This window comes from Camelus dromedarius, chromosome X (assembly GCF_036321535.1).
Source record: "Camelus dromedarius isolate mCamDro1 chromosome X, mCamDro1.pat, whole genome shotgun sequence".
NCBI lineage: Eukaryota > Metazoa > Chordata > Mammalia > Artiodactyla > Camelidae > Camelus > Camelus dromedarius.
The window spans coordinates 57,119,131-57,134,210 of NC_087472.1; the positions used below are offsets into that span (position 1 = coordinate 57,119,131).

Below are 15,080 nucleotides of genomic sequence, written 5' to 3' on the forward strand. Positions count from 1 at the left end.
TGTGCCCTCCCACCATATCGCCATCGCTTCCTACCCAGGGTTTCTTTCATTATTTCCTGGCCCTACCCACAAGAATTTACTGGTTCTTTCCACTAGGGCCCCCTTTTCTCATACAGGACAACCACTTGTGTCTTGTGTTCTCGTTCTGGTGACTCCCGTACTGCCGAATTGAGGAAACAACATACCCTGTATCCTTAAACTGTGCGCTTACGCTATAAATCCCATCAATTCATCCAACTAGAAGCCCTACATTTTCCCATTCCCTCCTCCTAGGGAATCCCAAAATATTTCCTTTACTCTTTTACTAGCTCTCATTTATCCAACACTAGGATTTCTCCTTTTCCCGTGATCCTCTCGCTCAGGCTGAAGTACTTCACATCTTCTGCCACTTGGGATCCCACAGTACCCCCTTGTTCTATCCTACTGGGGTCTCCCCTTTTTACAAAGTGACAAACCCTCCATTCCTCTTTCCCTGTAGGTCTCACCATTTTCTCATCTTCTCCAATGGAATAGGAATCCTACAATACATCCTGTCCTGTCCCCTCACACTAGAGGCCCTGAGTTTGTCACACTGGAGCTCTCCTTAGTCTCCTGCCTTCCTGCTTTGAGGAGCATTCACTCCTTCCCATTGGGGGCCCCACATTATTTTCTGACAACTTGCTTTGTCCACTGTCTTCTCACATAGAGTGTCTGTCCTCTTTACCCTCCTACAAGGTTTCCCACAGTATCTCCCATACCCCTTCCAAAACCTGTTGCTTTTCTAAAATTATCTCCTCTTGCTATCTTTTTTGAAACCTACTCCCCACCTTCTGCAGTCCTCTTCCACTATTAGCCCCACATTTTGCCATTCTCTTCCTCAGGGGTTTCTTATTATTTTCTCTTACTTTCCTCTAGGATTGCACTTGTCCCTTGCCTTCTCAAACTAGGGAAACACCATCCTTTCCCACTGAGGTTTCTAGTATTTCCTGCTCCTTCCAATGGAAGCCTCATTTCTTGTCCCCTCTCATTAGATTACCCCTTTATAAATCTAAGGTCTCCTCTTGTACCCTGTCCTGTAACGCCAGGGAGCATTTCATCTCCTCCATATCTATAAAATGGTTCCCACAGTATATCTAATGCTTTCAAACTCAGAATTCCACAGAATTTCCTGACACAAACCCTAAGACCCTATCTGTATTTTCCCAAGTTGGATTATGCCCCTTAGTCCCCTACCTTTATCACTAATAGCCTTATATTTTTCTAATCAATTCATAATGGAGTTTTTATACTATAGTCTGTTTCCTCACAACAGAACCTCTACTTTTCTCACAGTGAAATCTCTCCTTCTCACATTGAAGAATCTCCATCTCTTTTCAAAGGAGATTCCACTAATAGTTATTGTCCCCTCAGTACTAGAATCCAACTTCTAGCACACCCTTAAACTTGTGTCCTACAATGTTTCCTATTCATTCAGTGTGAGGTCCAAGTATATCTCTAATCCCCTCACATTAGGACTCTCCTTTATCTTACCAGGCATCCCCTCATTCCCAAGTCCTTCCAAGACTCCTGTATTTCTTCATATCAGATTCTTCTCATCTTAAAAATTAAGACTGGGTTCATGCTTTTCCTAACCCCAGGATCTGATTCCACTTATAATTTCCATCTCTTACATACTTGACAGTGCAATAGTCTACTCCAGGTAGACTAGGATTAACTAGGGAGGCAGGGGATAACCCTCTTTTCCAATATAGAAATTTCTTCTAATCAACTCTGTGTATCAAAGTTTTAATTTTTCTCATCTCCTTCTTAGAGTTATTATGGAAAAAACAGAAAGAGTTATTAAAAATAAATTCAATTATTTGCCTTCATAGATATAAATTTAGGCTGTTTTTCATTTTTATCTCAATCTGATATAAAGGTGCATTAAATGGGCTATGCAATGACTGGGAAGTTTTTCTATTCTCAGACTTCACCATTTTGCTTTATTGAATGATTGATTGAAGGGTTAAAAGTTCAGTTCCATTATTACTGCTCCTAGGATCAATGCCATATTGTAAACACTATCAAATATATTTCAGAGTTTTTCATTATTGACCTACATGAGCTTTGCCAAGTAATCATTTTAAAAATTAATCATGGCTAACATTTAAATAGTGCTTAATCTTTGCCAATGTTCTAAGTACTGTAAATATATTAACTGTCTATATTAACTTATTTAATCCTAACAATAACCATACAAAGCAGGTATCATTATTATCTCTGTTGTGCAGATGGGTAAACTGAGGTAAAGACCAAATTAGAATTAGGGCAAATAATCAGCTTTCTACAAATTCTTATTAAGTCATATAATGGTAAAACCTGAAAGGAAACTTATAGTTCATTTATTTTGTTTTATTTCACATATTTGCAGAGCATTTATTAAATGCCAGGCACTGTTTTAAATGATACACACACACACACACACACACACACACACACACACACACACACACATAAACTTAATCCTCATAACAAATTTATGAGGTATCATTATGATTATGTTCATTTAAGAAAAGAAAACTGAGGCACAGATGTATTAAGAAGCTTGCCTAAAGTCACAGAGCTATTAAATGGCCAAACATGATGTCAGCCCAGGCAGTATGGCTCCACAGTCCAAGCTTTAACCACCATAGTATCTTACTTAATTCTCTGCCTCCTTTCTACTAACACAGAGGTCAAAACTGGTGACTCACAGGCCACATGTAGCCTAGAGAAGTGTTTCATTTGGCCTGCACAGTGTTTTCTTAAGATTTTCCATCAGACAGCATTATTTAAAAACCAAGAGAATAAGATAGCCTTGATTTCCAATTCTGATTTCACCAGTCCATTCTGTTCTCTTTATTTTACAATTTTTAACAGCTGAGTGGCCTTGGTTTCAGGAAGGTTAAATCAAATTTTCCTAAAGTAACACATTTAGTAAATAATGGAGAATTGGATATTAAAGCTGTCTGATAACCAAAGCAACACAACCAAAATAACAGATTTGAGTTTCAGTATGACTCAAAAAGTCATATTAAGGACCTAACTCTTTTCTACAAATAGAACTTGATGTCTTTCTCCCTAATGTCAGGTTCGAGCTGAAGTGAAAAATGGTATTTTTGCTTTATAAATCTTAGAATTTGGATTCTGTCACTTACTAATTAGGACACCTGAGGCAAGTTATCTAATCTGTTTCAACTTCAGTTGCTTCACATGCACTTTGCTTATATGGTTGTTCATTCATACGACAAATACTTCCTTAGCACTCACTATATGCTGTTATAGCATTGTTGTGAGATTTAAATAATATGGTGCATGAAAAGCATGCATCACAGTAGACAGCACATTATAAGAGCTCATTAAACAGTAACTTGTTATTATGATTATTAATGAGGATATAAGTGATTCTGCTCAAGTCAAAATATAAGAAGCTTAGACTTTTAGAGGGAGAAAAGTAACAGTATCCATTTTTTTAGGTATAATTCACATAATGTAAACCTAACCATTTTAAAGTGTTCAATTTAGTACATTCACAACAACAACAATCACTAATTTCTAGTTCCAAAGCACTTTCATCACTCCAGAAGAAAACCTCATAGGTTTTAAACTATCACTCCCCATTCACTCCTTCCCATAGTCCCTACCAACCATTAATTGGTGTTCTGTCTCTATGGATTCTGTATGTTTTAGAGAAATAGCATCATACAATGTGTGTCCTTTTGTGCCTAGCTTCTTTCAATTGGTGTAGTGTTTTTGAGGTCTATCCACATTGTACTGTGTAACAGTACTTCATTCCTTTTAATGACTGAATGATATCCCATTGTATACCATACTTTATCCATTCATCTGTTGATGGTTGATGGACATTTGGGTTGTTTCCACCTTTTATCTATTCTGAATAGTGTGGCTATAAACATCCCTGTAAAAATATTTGTTTAAATACTCATTTTCAATTCTTTTGAGTAAATGCTAGGGAGAAGGGTGGTAACTGCTGGGCTGTATGTTAATTCTATATTTAACTTTTTGAGAAACATCCAAATTATTTTCTACAATGGCTGCACAATCTTACAATCATACCAGCAACGTAGGAGGGTTCCAACTTCTCCACATCCTCACCAACACTTGTTATTTTCCTTTTTTATTATAGCCATCATAGTGGGTATGAAGTGATATTTCAGTGTGATTTTGATTTGCATTTCCCTGGTGACTAGTAAGATGAGCATCTTTTCATGTGTTTCTTGGCCATTTGTATATGTTCTTTAAAGAAATGTCTATTCAAGTCCTTTGTCCATTTTTAAATAGGTTATTTATCTTATTGTTGTTGAATTATAAGATTTCCTTATATATTCTGAAAACTCAACCCTTGTCAGATAAATGATTTGTAGATATTTTCTCCCATTCTGTGAGTTCTTTTTTCATTTCCTTGAAAGCAGTATCATTTGTTACACAAAGTTTTAACTTCGATAAATTTCAGTTTATCTATTTTCTTTGATTGTTGCCTATGCTTTTGGTATCATATCTAAGAATCCATCACCGAATGTAAGTTTATAAAGATTTAACCCTTTGTTTTCTTCTAAGAATTTTATAGTTTTAACTCTTACATTTAGGTGTTTGAGTTGATATTTATATATGGTGAGAGGAAGGAGTCCAGGTTCATTTTTTACATGTGGCTATGCAGTTGCCCAACATCATTTATAAAAGAGACTCTTCTTACCCCATTGAATAGTCTTGACCTAATTATCAAAAACCAATTGTTTATTTTTGCTTTTATTTCTATTGCCTGGGTAGACTGCTCTAGGAGAACATTGCTGACATTTATGTCAGATAATGTTTTGCTTATGTTTTCTTCTGAGGTTAATAGTGTCTTATGTTCAGGTCTTTAAGCCATTTTGAGTTTATTTTTGTGTATGATGAAGCAGAGTATTCTAATTTCATTGATTTACATGCAGCTCTCCAGTTTTCCCAACACCATTTGCTGAAAAGACTGTCTTTACTCCATTGCATGCTCTTACCTCCTTTGTTAAAAAATTAATTGACCAAAGGTTTGTGGGTTTATTTCTGGGCTCTCTATTCTGTTCCATTGATCCATATGTCTGTTTTTGTACCAATACCATGCTGTTTTGATTACTATAGCTCTATGGTATTGTCTGAAGTCTGGGAGGGTTATTCCTTCAGCTTTGTTCTTTTCCTTCACTATTGCTTTGGCAATTCTGGGTCTTTTCTGATTCCATATAAATTTTAGGATTATTTGTTCTAGTTCTGTGAAAAATGTCCTGGGTAATTTGATAAGGATTGCACTAAATCTGTAGATTGCTTTGGGTAGTATGGCCATTTTAACAATATTAATCTTCCAATCCAAGAACATGGGATATCTCTCCATTTATTTAAAAAATCTTTAATTTCCTTAGTCAATGTTTTGTAGTTCTTTGCATATAAGTCTTTCACTTCCTAAGTATTTTTTTTTTTTTGGATTCAATTTTAAAAGGGATTGTTTCTTTACTTTCCTTTTCTGATATTTCATTGTTAGTGTAAAGATCCAACTGACTTCTGTATGTTAATCTTTTATCCTGCTATCTTGCTGAATTCTTTTATCATCTCTAGTAGCTTTTGTGTGGAGCTGTTGGTGGGAATGTAGTTTGGTGTAGCCATTATGGAAAACAGTATAGAGATTCCTCAAAAGACTGAAAATAGACTTATCATATGATCCAACATTCCCACTCCTGGGCATATATCCAGAGGGAACTTTAATTCAAAAAGATACTTGCACCCCAATATTCATAGCAGCATTATTTACTATAGCCAAGACATGGAAACAACTTAAATGTCCATCAACAAATGACTGGATAAAGAAGTCATGGTATATTTATATAAGGGAATACTACTCAGCCATAAAAAAGAATAAAATAATGCTATTGCAGCAACATGGGTAGCCCTGGAGATTATCATTCTAAGTGAAGTAAGCCAGAAAGAGAAAGAAAGAAAAATACCATATGATCACTTATATGCAGAATCTAAAAAAAAAAAAAAGACAAATGAACTTATTTACAAAACAGAAACAGACTCACAGACATAGAAAACAAACTTATGGTTACCATGGGGGAAAGGGGATGGGAATGGATAAATGAGAGTTCAAGATTTACAGACACTGACTGATATATATATATATATATATATATATATATATATATATATATATATATATATATATATATATATAAGATGAACTACAAATTCATACTGTATAGCACAGGGAAATATATTAAATATCTTATAGTAACATGGTGAAAAAGAATATGAAAACAAGTATATGTTTGTTCATGTATGTCTGAAGCATTATTCTGTACACCAGAATTTGACACAACATTGTAAACTGACTATACTTCAATATATTTTTTTCCAAAAAAACCCAATTGCCCATAGATGTATAATTTGTTTCTGGTCTCTTAATTCTGTCCCATTGATCCGTTTGTCTGTTCCTCTGCCAGTATCACACTTGTTTTGATTACCATACATTTGTTTTAAACTTGGAAGTCAAGAAACATGAGTCTTCCAACTTTATTTTTTAAAAGATTATTTTGGCTAGGGTCTCTTGCAATTCCATATGAGTTATAGGATCAGGTTTTCCACTTCTGCAAAATAGTCATTGGAGTTTTGATAGGGATTGTACTGAATCTGTATATTACTTTGAAGAAAAATGCTATCTTAAAATCAAGTTTTCTAATCCATGCACGTGGGATGTCTTTTCATTTATTTAGGTCTGTAATTACTTTCAACAGTGTTTTGGAGTTTTAAGTGTTTAAGTCTTGAACCTCTTTGGTTAAATTTATCATAAGTATTTTATTCTTTTTATGCTATTATAAATGGAATAGATTTCTCAATTTGCTTTTCTGATTGTTCATTAATAGTCAATAGAAATAAAACTGATATGGAGTGTTGTATTCTGCAACTTTACTGAATTTGTTCATTGGTCCTAAGAGGTTTATTTTGGTGGGTTCCTTAGAATTATTTGTACCTAGGATCATATCATCTACAAATAAAAATAATTCCATTTTTTCTTTCCAATTTGGATTTTTCTTCTTCTTCTTGCCTAATTGCACTGGCTAAACTGTCAGTAAATGTTGAATAGAATTGGTGAAAATAGACATCCTGACCTTGTTTCTTATCTTAAAGAGAAAGATTTCAACCTTTTGCCATTGAGTAAATTATTAGCTGTAGGTTTTCTATAAATGCCCCCTTATCAAGTTGAGGGACTTCTATTCCTAGATTCTTGAGCATTTTTTTCATGGAAGTGTATGGAATATTGTCAAATGCTTTTCTAGCATCAATTGAGATGATTGTGTGGGTTTTTCTTCCTTCATTCTATTAATATAATGTATTACATAATTGAGTTTCAAATGTTGAATCACCCCTTATATTTCTTCAATACATCTGACTTGATCATGATGTGTATGTAATCCTCTAATATGCTGTTGAATTCAGTTTGTTGTAATTGCTTAAGTAGTTTTTCATCCATATTCATAAGAGATGTATGTAATTTTCTTGTGATGTCTTTATCTGGCTTGGAGGTCAGTATAATACATGCCTCATAGAATGAATTAGGAAATGTTCTTTTCAATTTTTTGTAAACATTTGAAAAGGATTGTTGTTAATTCTTTAAATATTTGGTACAATCTACACTGAAGCCATCTGGTCTTGGTTTTTGTTTGTTGGGAAGTTTTGTTTACTGATTCAATCTTTCACTTGTTAAAAATCTGCTCAGATTTTCATTTTCTTCTTGGATCAGTTTTGATGGTTTCTGTATTTCTAGGAATGCATCCATTTCATCTACATTATCTAATTTGTTAGCATGAAATTGTCCCTACTATTCTATTATAATCATTTCTATTTAAGCAAATTCTCTATAAACATTTCACTTTCATTTATGATATTAATAATTTGAGCCTTCTCTTTTTTTTAATCTAGTCTAGTTAAAGTTTATAAATTTTGTTTATCTCTTCAAGGTTCCAACTTTCAGTTTCCAGAGTTCTGCAAAAGTTGATTCTGACAGTTTTTGCCACTTCATTGATGGCTTTTGGGGAAAGATAAAACCCTGGAATTCCCTACTCTGCCATTTTTGATGATTAGCAGTATCCATTTTGAGATTAAAACTAAAAGGTCGAGGAAATAGTTTTACTCAGAAGCTAGAAATTCTTCAAAGGGTCAGAAGAAATGAAAACTGATAAGGCAAAAAAAAAAAAAAGAACATTTCCTAGAAACTAAATTTCTATGGAAGTAAAGATGAATCATGGTGTTCTGATATCTAAAATAGTTTTACAAGTCATCCATATATGAAACAAATACATCACACTGACTAGTAGATATCATATGAAACAGCTAAAATAATTCCAATGATTCTTTAACCTGACTGATAATTGTAATTACCTGCTGAGTTTTTTGTAATACAAATTCCTCCACCTCCACCCAGAGATATGTTACATGAAGGAAGCCCTAGAATCTATATTTTTATCAGTTCCTTAGGTGGGTATTAAAGTTATCTAGATTTAGGAATGGTAGCTACCTAAAAAGTAAATGAATGTCTAGTCTTAGTAAATTTTTAAGAGCAGTAAATGAAGATGGCGTGATTAGTTTATTTTCAACAAGCAGAACATAATAAGAAATGTATCTGGGTTCTCCATTTCAAATTCTATTCCCCCTCCTAACCTAAAGTCTAAGAAACACATAATGGAAAAAGTGGGTATCAAATATATTCATTTTGACATTGAATACATTATTTTAAAACCATCATATATGACTTTAGGATCAATATCATAAATATTTTTTAAATAAGATTTGTTCTGTCCCAATCTATTATAAAACTTAACTTCACTAAACAGTTTGCCTTTCTCAGAAAAATAATAATTAATAGGTAACAATAATCAGGTACCTAGTATATACCAGGTACCCCAGCAATTTGCATATATTTTATAATTTAATTCATATAACAATCTTATAGCATAAATAATTTTATCCTCATTTTACAGATGAGAAAACTTAGGTACAAACAGATAAAATAATTAATCACAGAACAAGTAAGTGGCAGAGCCAAAATATAAATACATATCAAATTGTATGCTATACATCAATACAGTAAACTCCCTCTCCAAATGAGTCATTAATTAAGAGAACTTCACATTGCAACTGAGCACTCATTTCGCTAGAATCATATTTTCAACCTTCCTACTCTAGTCCTTTTGAGCTTCGCTGTCTAATTTGGTAGCCACTAGCCACAGGTGGCTATTAAACAATTGAAATGTGTCATCTGAATTGAAATGTTACTGGAAAACATAAAATATACACAAGATTTCAAAAGCCTAATACAAAAAGAAATATGTGAAATATATCATTCATAATCTTTATGTAAATAATATGTTGAACTGATGATATTTTTGGTATATGGGATTAAATAAAATATATTAGTAAAGTTTACTTCACTTGGTATTTTTTAACTTTTAAAAATGTTTCTATTAGAACATTATTTTTTTATTGAGGTATAGTCAGTTTACAATGTTGTGTCAATTTCTGGTGTACAGCACAATTCTTCAGTCATACATGAATATACATATATTCATTTTCATATTCTTTTTCACAATAAGCTACTACAAGATATTGAATGTATTTCCCTGTGCTATACACTATAAACTTATTTATCTATTTTATATATATACTAGTCAGTATCTGCAAATCTCGAACTCCCAGTTTATCCCTTCCCAAACCCCTGCCCCCTGGTAACCACAAGTCTGTATTCTATGTCTGTGAGTCTGTTTCTGTTTTATATATAAGTTCATTTGTCTTTTTTTTTTTTAGATTACACATAGGAGTGATATCATATGGTATTTTTCTTTCTCTTTCTGGCTTACTTCACTTAGAATGACATTCTCCAGGGACATACATGTTGCTGCAAGTGGAATTATTTTATCATTTTTATGGTTGAGTAATATTCCATTGTATACATATACCACAACTTCCTTATCCAGTCATCTGTCAATGGACATTTAGGTTGTTTCCATGTCTTGGCTATTGTCAATAGTGCTGCTATGACCATTAGGGTGCAGGTGTCTTTTTGAATTAGGGTCCCCTCTGGATATATGCCCAGGAGTGGGATTGCTGGGTCATATGGTAAGTCTATTTTTAGTCTTTAGAGGAATCTTCATACTGTTTTCCACAGTGGCTGCACCAAACAACATTCCCACCAACAGTGTAGGAGGGTTCCCTTTTCTACACACCCTCTCCAGCACTTATCATTTGTTGACTTTTTAATGAGGGCCATTCTGACTGGTGTGAGGTGAATACCTCATTGTAGTTTTGATTTGCATTTCTCTGATAATTAGTGATACTGAGCATTTTTTCATGTGTCTATTGGCCATTCGTATGTCTTCCTTGGAGAATTGCTTGTTTAGGTCTTCTGCCCATTTTTGGATTGGGTTTTTTTTTTCTTATTAAGTTGTTTGAGCTGTTTATATATTCTAGAAATCAAGCCCTTGTCAGTTTCATATTTTGCAAATATTTTCTCCCATTCCTTACGTTGTCATTTTGTTTTGCTTATGGTTTCCTTTGCTGTGCAAAAGCTTGTAAGTTTAATTAGGTCCCATTTGTTCTTTTTTGCTTTCATTTCTATTGCTTGGGTAGACTGTTCTCAGAGGACATTGCTAAGATGTATCTGAGATAATGTTTTACCTATGTTTTCTTCTAGGAGATTTATTATATCTTGTTTTATGTTTAAGTCTTTAAGCCATTTTGAGTTTGTTTTTGTGTGTGTTGTGAGGGATCTACTAGAATATTTAAATTACATGGTTTGCATTATATTTCTCTTGGAAAGCACTGTTGTAGAATTTCTTCTATGTCCTTTCTACTACAGTTGTTGACCATCCTCATATAGTCCCAAATTAGGCTTATTCTACCAATACCCTTCTGTGAACTCTAAAATATGTGTCTACTTGAAGGAAGTCATAGAATATACTTGGGTTTGAAACTAGCTGTCACTGATGAAAAGCCCTTGAATATACTCCACCCTTCCATAGCTTTTCTCCATACTTGGTTGCGAAGAATCAGTAAATAGGTAAGAGAAAACAGGAGAGTGTGAAAAAAGCCATTTGATGCTAATCCCAGTCACTTAACTCCCCATTAATGAGCTAAAAATTGAAGGAACAGAGCAGGTATGTAATTACACATATACCACATCACTCTGTAATCATACATGACAAGCTACCCATAGTATGGCTTAAGGGTACACCAAGAGATTCATGATAAAGTATTCATTTTGTAAAAGTTTAATATGATTCTTGTAACATTTTCATTTTAAATATGACTGAAGTATTCTTCATCTCTTCCATTAATAACACCAAAGATTATATTAGCAAAATAAAGGAAAGGCAGAACTACCAAGATAAGTGCCACAATCTTTTAGAATAAAGACCTCCTTCTTTTTCTCAGAAGTATGAAACAGGAAATTTTACAAGAAAAGATTTTTTCCTTAGACTTATTAACTCCTTACAGTTTTAGGAGTGAAAAGGACTTTAAAAGTCAAGTCTACTACCTAACTAATGTCTAAATGTCCTGTACAATATTTCAGAGTGTTTAGTGTGATCCTCACTTCTTCCAGTGCTGCCAGCCTGGCTGGTCATTGTTATCATTATCATCATCATCATCATTGTTTTTCCCTTTGTTGAGCTGAAATGTGTTGACCTAAAGCTTTGCCCATTGATTCTATTTCTGCCCTCTGTTCTTGAATCATATAAACCAATCCCACTAGCACATGATTGTCCTAAAATTACTTAAAGGCAGCTATCCCCCACCTAGAGACTTCACTGATTCCCACTCATTTTTCAGTATATACATTATCTCATTCTGGTATTTGCAAAGCACTGGATGATTTCCTTCCCTCACCAACAAGTTGGCCAAGTTAGAACCTCCACTTTTTGTTTAGCAATGAGTGTTCAATCATAGAGGTAGAAGGAGATATACCAAATATACCAAGCAGCAATTTGTTAGCTATTCTTTGTTAAAATTGGTCTCCAAGCAACTCTTCTCTCTCTAATTCTATTTAAAAGAGATGTTATTAACCCAATTCAAGGCCTAGTGCAACTGATGTTGTCACAAAATATGCATGTGCAAAATCATGAAGTCCCAATTTGACCATTTTTGGAATGTGGAAACTTCTTGTTTCCACTTCCATTTATATTGTTTAAGTAGAGGATGTGATTCTTTCAATCATTCATAACCAGGATTCTTTAACTATAAAGGGAAAAGAAAAGAGAGAAATTGGTATCAATGTTCAGGATAGTACATTAGAAAAAAAAGAGTACATTATCTGGTCAGATTTTTAGCACATACAGAATGGAACAGTTTTAACAAAGTACATTCAAAGGATCATTAAAAGGAGCATTTTTTAAGACTCAATGAAAATAGACCTACAAATAAAGATAAGGAGAAAGTATGATTGATGAAGAACCTGAGAAAGTAGCCCCTAGAATATAGTCTTACTCTCTGTTTGGACTTTTTCCCCACTTTTCTGACTCAAGTGTTTATCATTGTGTATGAAAACCACTTTAATAGCTTCTCAAGATTTAGAGCCATGCCTTATAATTTTACTTTACCTTAGTACCAAGTACAAGTGCACACAGATGATGGCAGTGACCAAAGACAGGTAGGCACCGCTTTGTACAAATTACATTCTAAATGGAAGATGTATATATGTAAAATCTCACAGTAAGCCAGCAAGGATTGATTGGTGAAGGTAGACACAATATATGAAAAAGCCCTGGAGACTAGAGTATATTCCCAACTCCACCACTAACTTGCTTATGACCTTGGGCAAATCATTTGATACTACTTTAGTCCATTTTTCCCATGTGTAAAGTGAGACAGATAAACCAGATAATCGCTAAAGTCCCTACCCATTCTGATAATTTATGAAATCTTAGTTCAAATATAGTAACAACTAATATTCATTAAGTACTTGCCTTGTGCTAGATACTATGCTAAAAGGTATTTAAATACATTAATTCACCTAGTTCTCAAGTAACCTTGTGAGGTAGGTACTGTTAGGGAAGTTAAGGAACTTGCCCAGGGTCACAAAATAGTGCAATTGGGCTTCTAACCCAGAAAGTCTGACTTCAAAGCTGGCATTAAACCTCTACACTATATTATCTCTAAATATACAGGAGAAACTTGGTCTTTAAATATGTTCTACAGTGAATACTTCAGAAAATGAATAATCATCTCCTAATTTATTAGCTCTTAAGTTCTTCCTACTATGCTTTATATAAAGATTGAGTTTTTCCATTTGTTGGATTTTATAAAAAGTCAAATTATTCTTGTATTTGTTGAATGGGTAGAAATTCTTAATTACTCAAGGTTTAAGATGAAGGAAGATAGCAAAGGACAAAGTTTAATCATCCTTGCCTTCCTTTATGTTAGCAAGCTGGTGGTTTCCTAAAGTATCGTTGAATAAATTGCTAAAAAAATGATGTTATGGAAAAACGAATTAGAAAAGTAATGTTTCTATATATCACTAATTTTTACCTTTTCCTCTCTTTTCACAGTGACTGTTTTGAGCCCAGCAGAAAAAGGTAAGAGGATGTAGTAAATTGTTTTGATTGGGACTGTATTCCTTTTTCTGTTTAAAAATGAATTACATTAAATTCTATAAATTGAGCGACTTTTCATACACTGAGGTGAGTGGAACGTTTAGGATGATGGTTTTTAGGAAGCTTACCCAGAGACAGATTAGAACACATTTTCAGTAGCTCCTCTGGCTGTAGAACAGAAACTGGAAATTACCAGAATTTATGATAAAGGCACAGGTAGGCCATTGGCCAGATTGACCCTAGCTTTCTCTTGATTCATCACTATTGTCCCAGGTATCTTTCCTTCCTACCCAATTGATCCCCTTTTCAAGGCATGAAGTAAGAGCACCGCAGGGGAGCTTTTAAGGGCTAAGTCTTTCACCATCACCATTCTAATGTATTTACTGTACTTCTCCCCACTACTCACCCCCATCTTGGCTTGATCTGCAATTTGTACTTCCATTCTAAAGAGACTGAGGCATTCTCCATCAAAAAATGTGTAAGCTAAGCATGAACCTTAACAAATGTTTAGTTTCACATTATTTTATCAGGTATAGCCATAATTATTTATATAGCCACTTTTAATTCTTCTTTCTTGGAGATTAATTTTGGTAATTCATTAACTACATAGCAGTCATACTATGCTGTTTTAAAGCTCTAGTTTGCTATTACTCATTTAACAGAGGTGTTGGCTATAGAGGCAATAGAGCAGAGTGGTGGGAAGACAGTAGATCATAGTCATGAAAAGTGTAAGTTTAGGATCTGGACAGTAAATTCTAACCCTGGCTCCACTACTTTTTAGTAAAGTATTTGACCTCCTTGTGCTCATTTTATTCATGTGTAGAATTGAAAAAAATAATACATATTTCATAGAGTTGTTATGAAAATATGAGTTATACATGTAAAACACTTAGAACAGTGGTGAATAAAGCGAATACTGATGACTCAATAAATATCTGCTACTTTTGTTACAGTCTTAGAGCAAGTGATAAGTTGCCTTTTATTATTGTGCATGGTTCTTAAAGTCAGAGATCATTTTCTTACACATATATGAAATATTTATAAATAAATATTTTCCACAGAAACTTTTCAAGATGATTTGGATGGGGGCTCCATCAAAATAAGTATAATGACAATAATATTGTTCCTATTACTTGAAACTACAATTTATTGTTCAGGGTACACTGTTAAATATTGTATGCATGTATAAAACATCTTTCATGATGTATAATCTTTTTGATCTGCTGTTGGATTCTATTTGCTAATATTTTGGTAAGGATTTTTGCATCTATGTTCATCAATGATATTGGTCTGTAATTCTCTTTTTGGCAGTGCCTTTGCCTGGTTTTGGTATCAGGGTGATGGTGGCTTCATAGAATGAGTTTGGGAGTATTCCCTCCTTTTCAATCTTCTGGAAGAGTTGGAGAAGGACCGGTATAAGTTCTTCTTTGTATGTTTGGTAGAATTCCCCAGTGAAGC

General features: G+C 33.8%; 1 protein-coding gene across 2 annotated transcripts in view; it reads left to right on the plus strand.

Moving 5' to 3' along the window:
* ZDHHC15 (zinc finger DHHC-type palmitoyltransferase 15) overlaps nucleotides 1–15,080 on the plus strand; it is a 111,488-nt gene that overhangs the window by 546 nt on the left and 95,862 nt on the right. For both annotated transcript variants that reach the window (XM_064483026.1, XM_064483025.1), the window contains exon 2: nucleotides 13,578–13,604. In XM_064483026.1, the coding sequence (XP_064339096.1) occupies nucleotides 13,578–13,604 (27 nt within the window). The remainder of the gene's footprint in view (nucleotides 1–13,577; nucleotides 13,605–15,080) is intronic.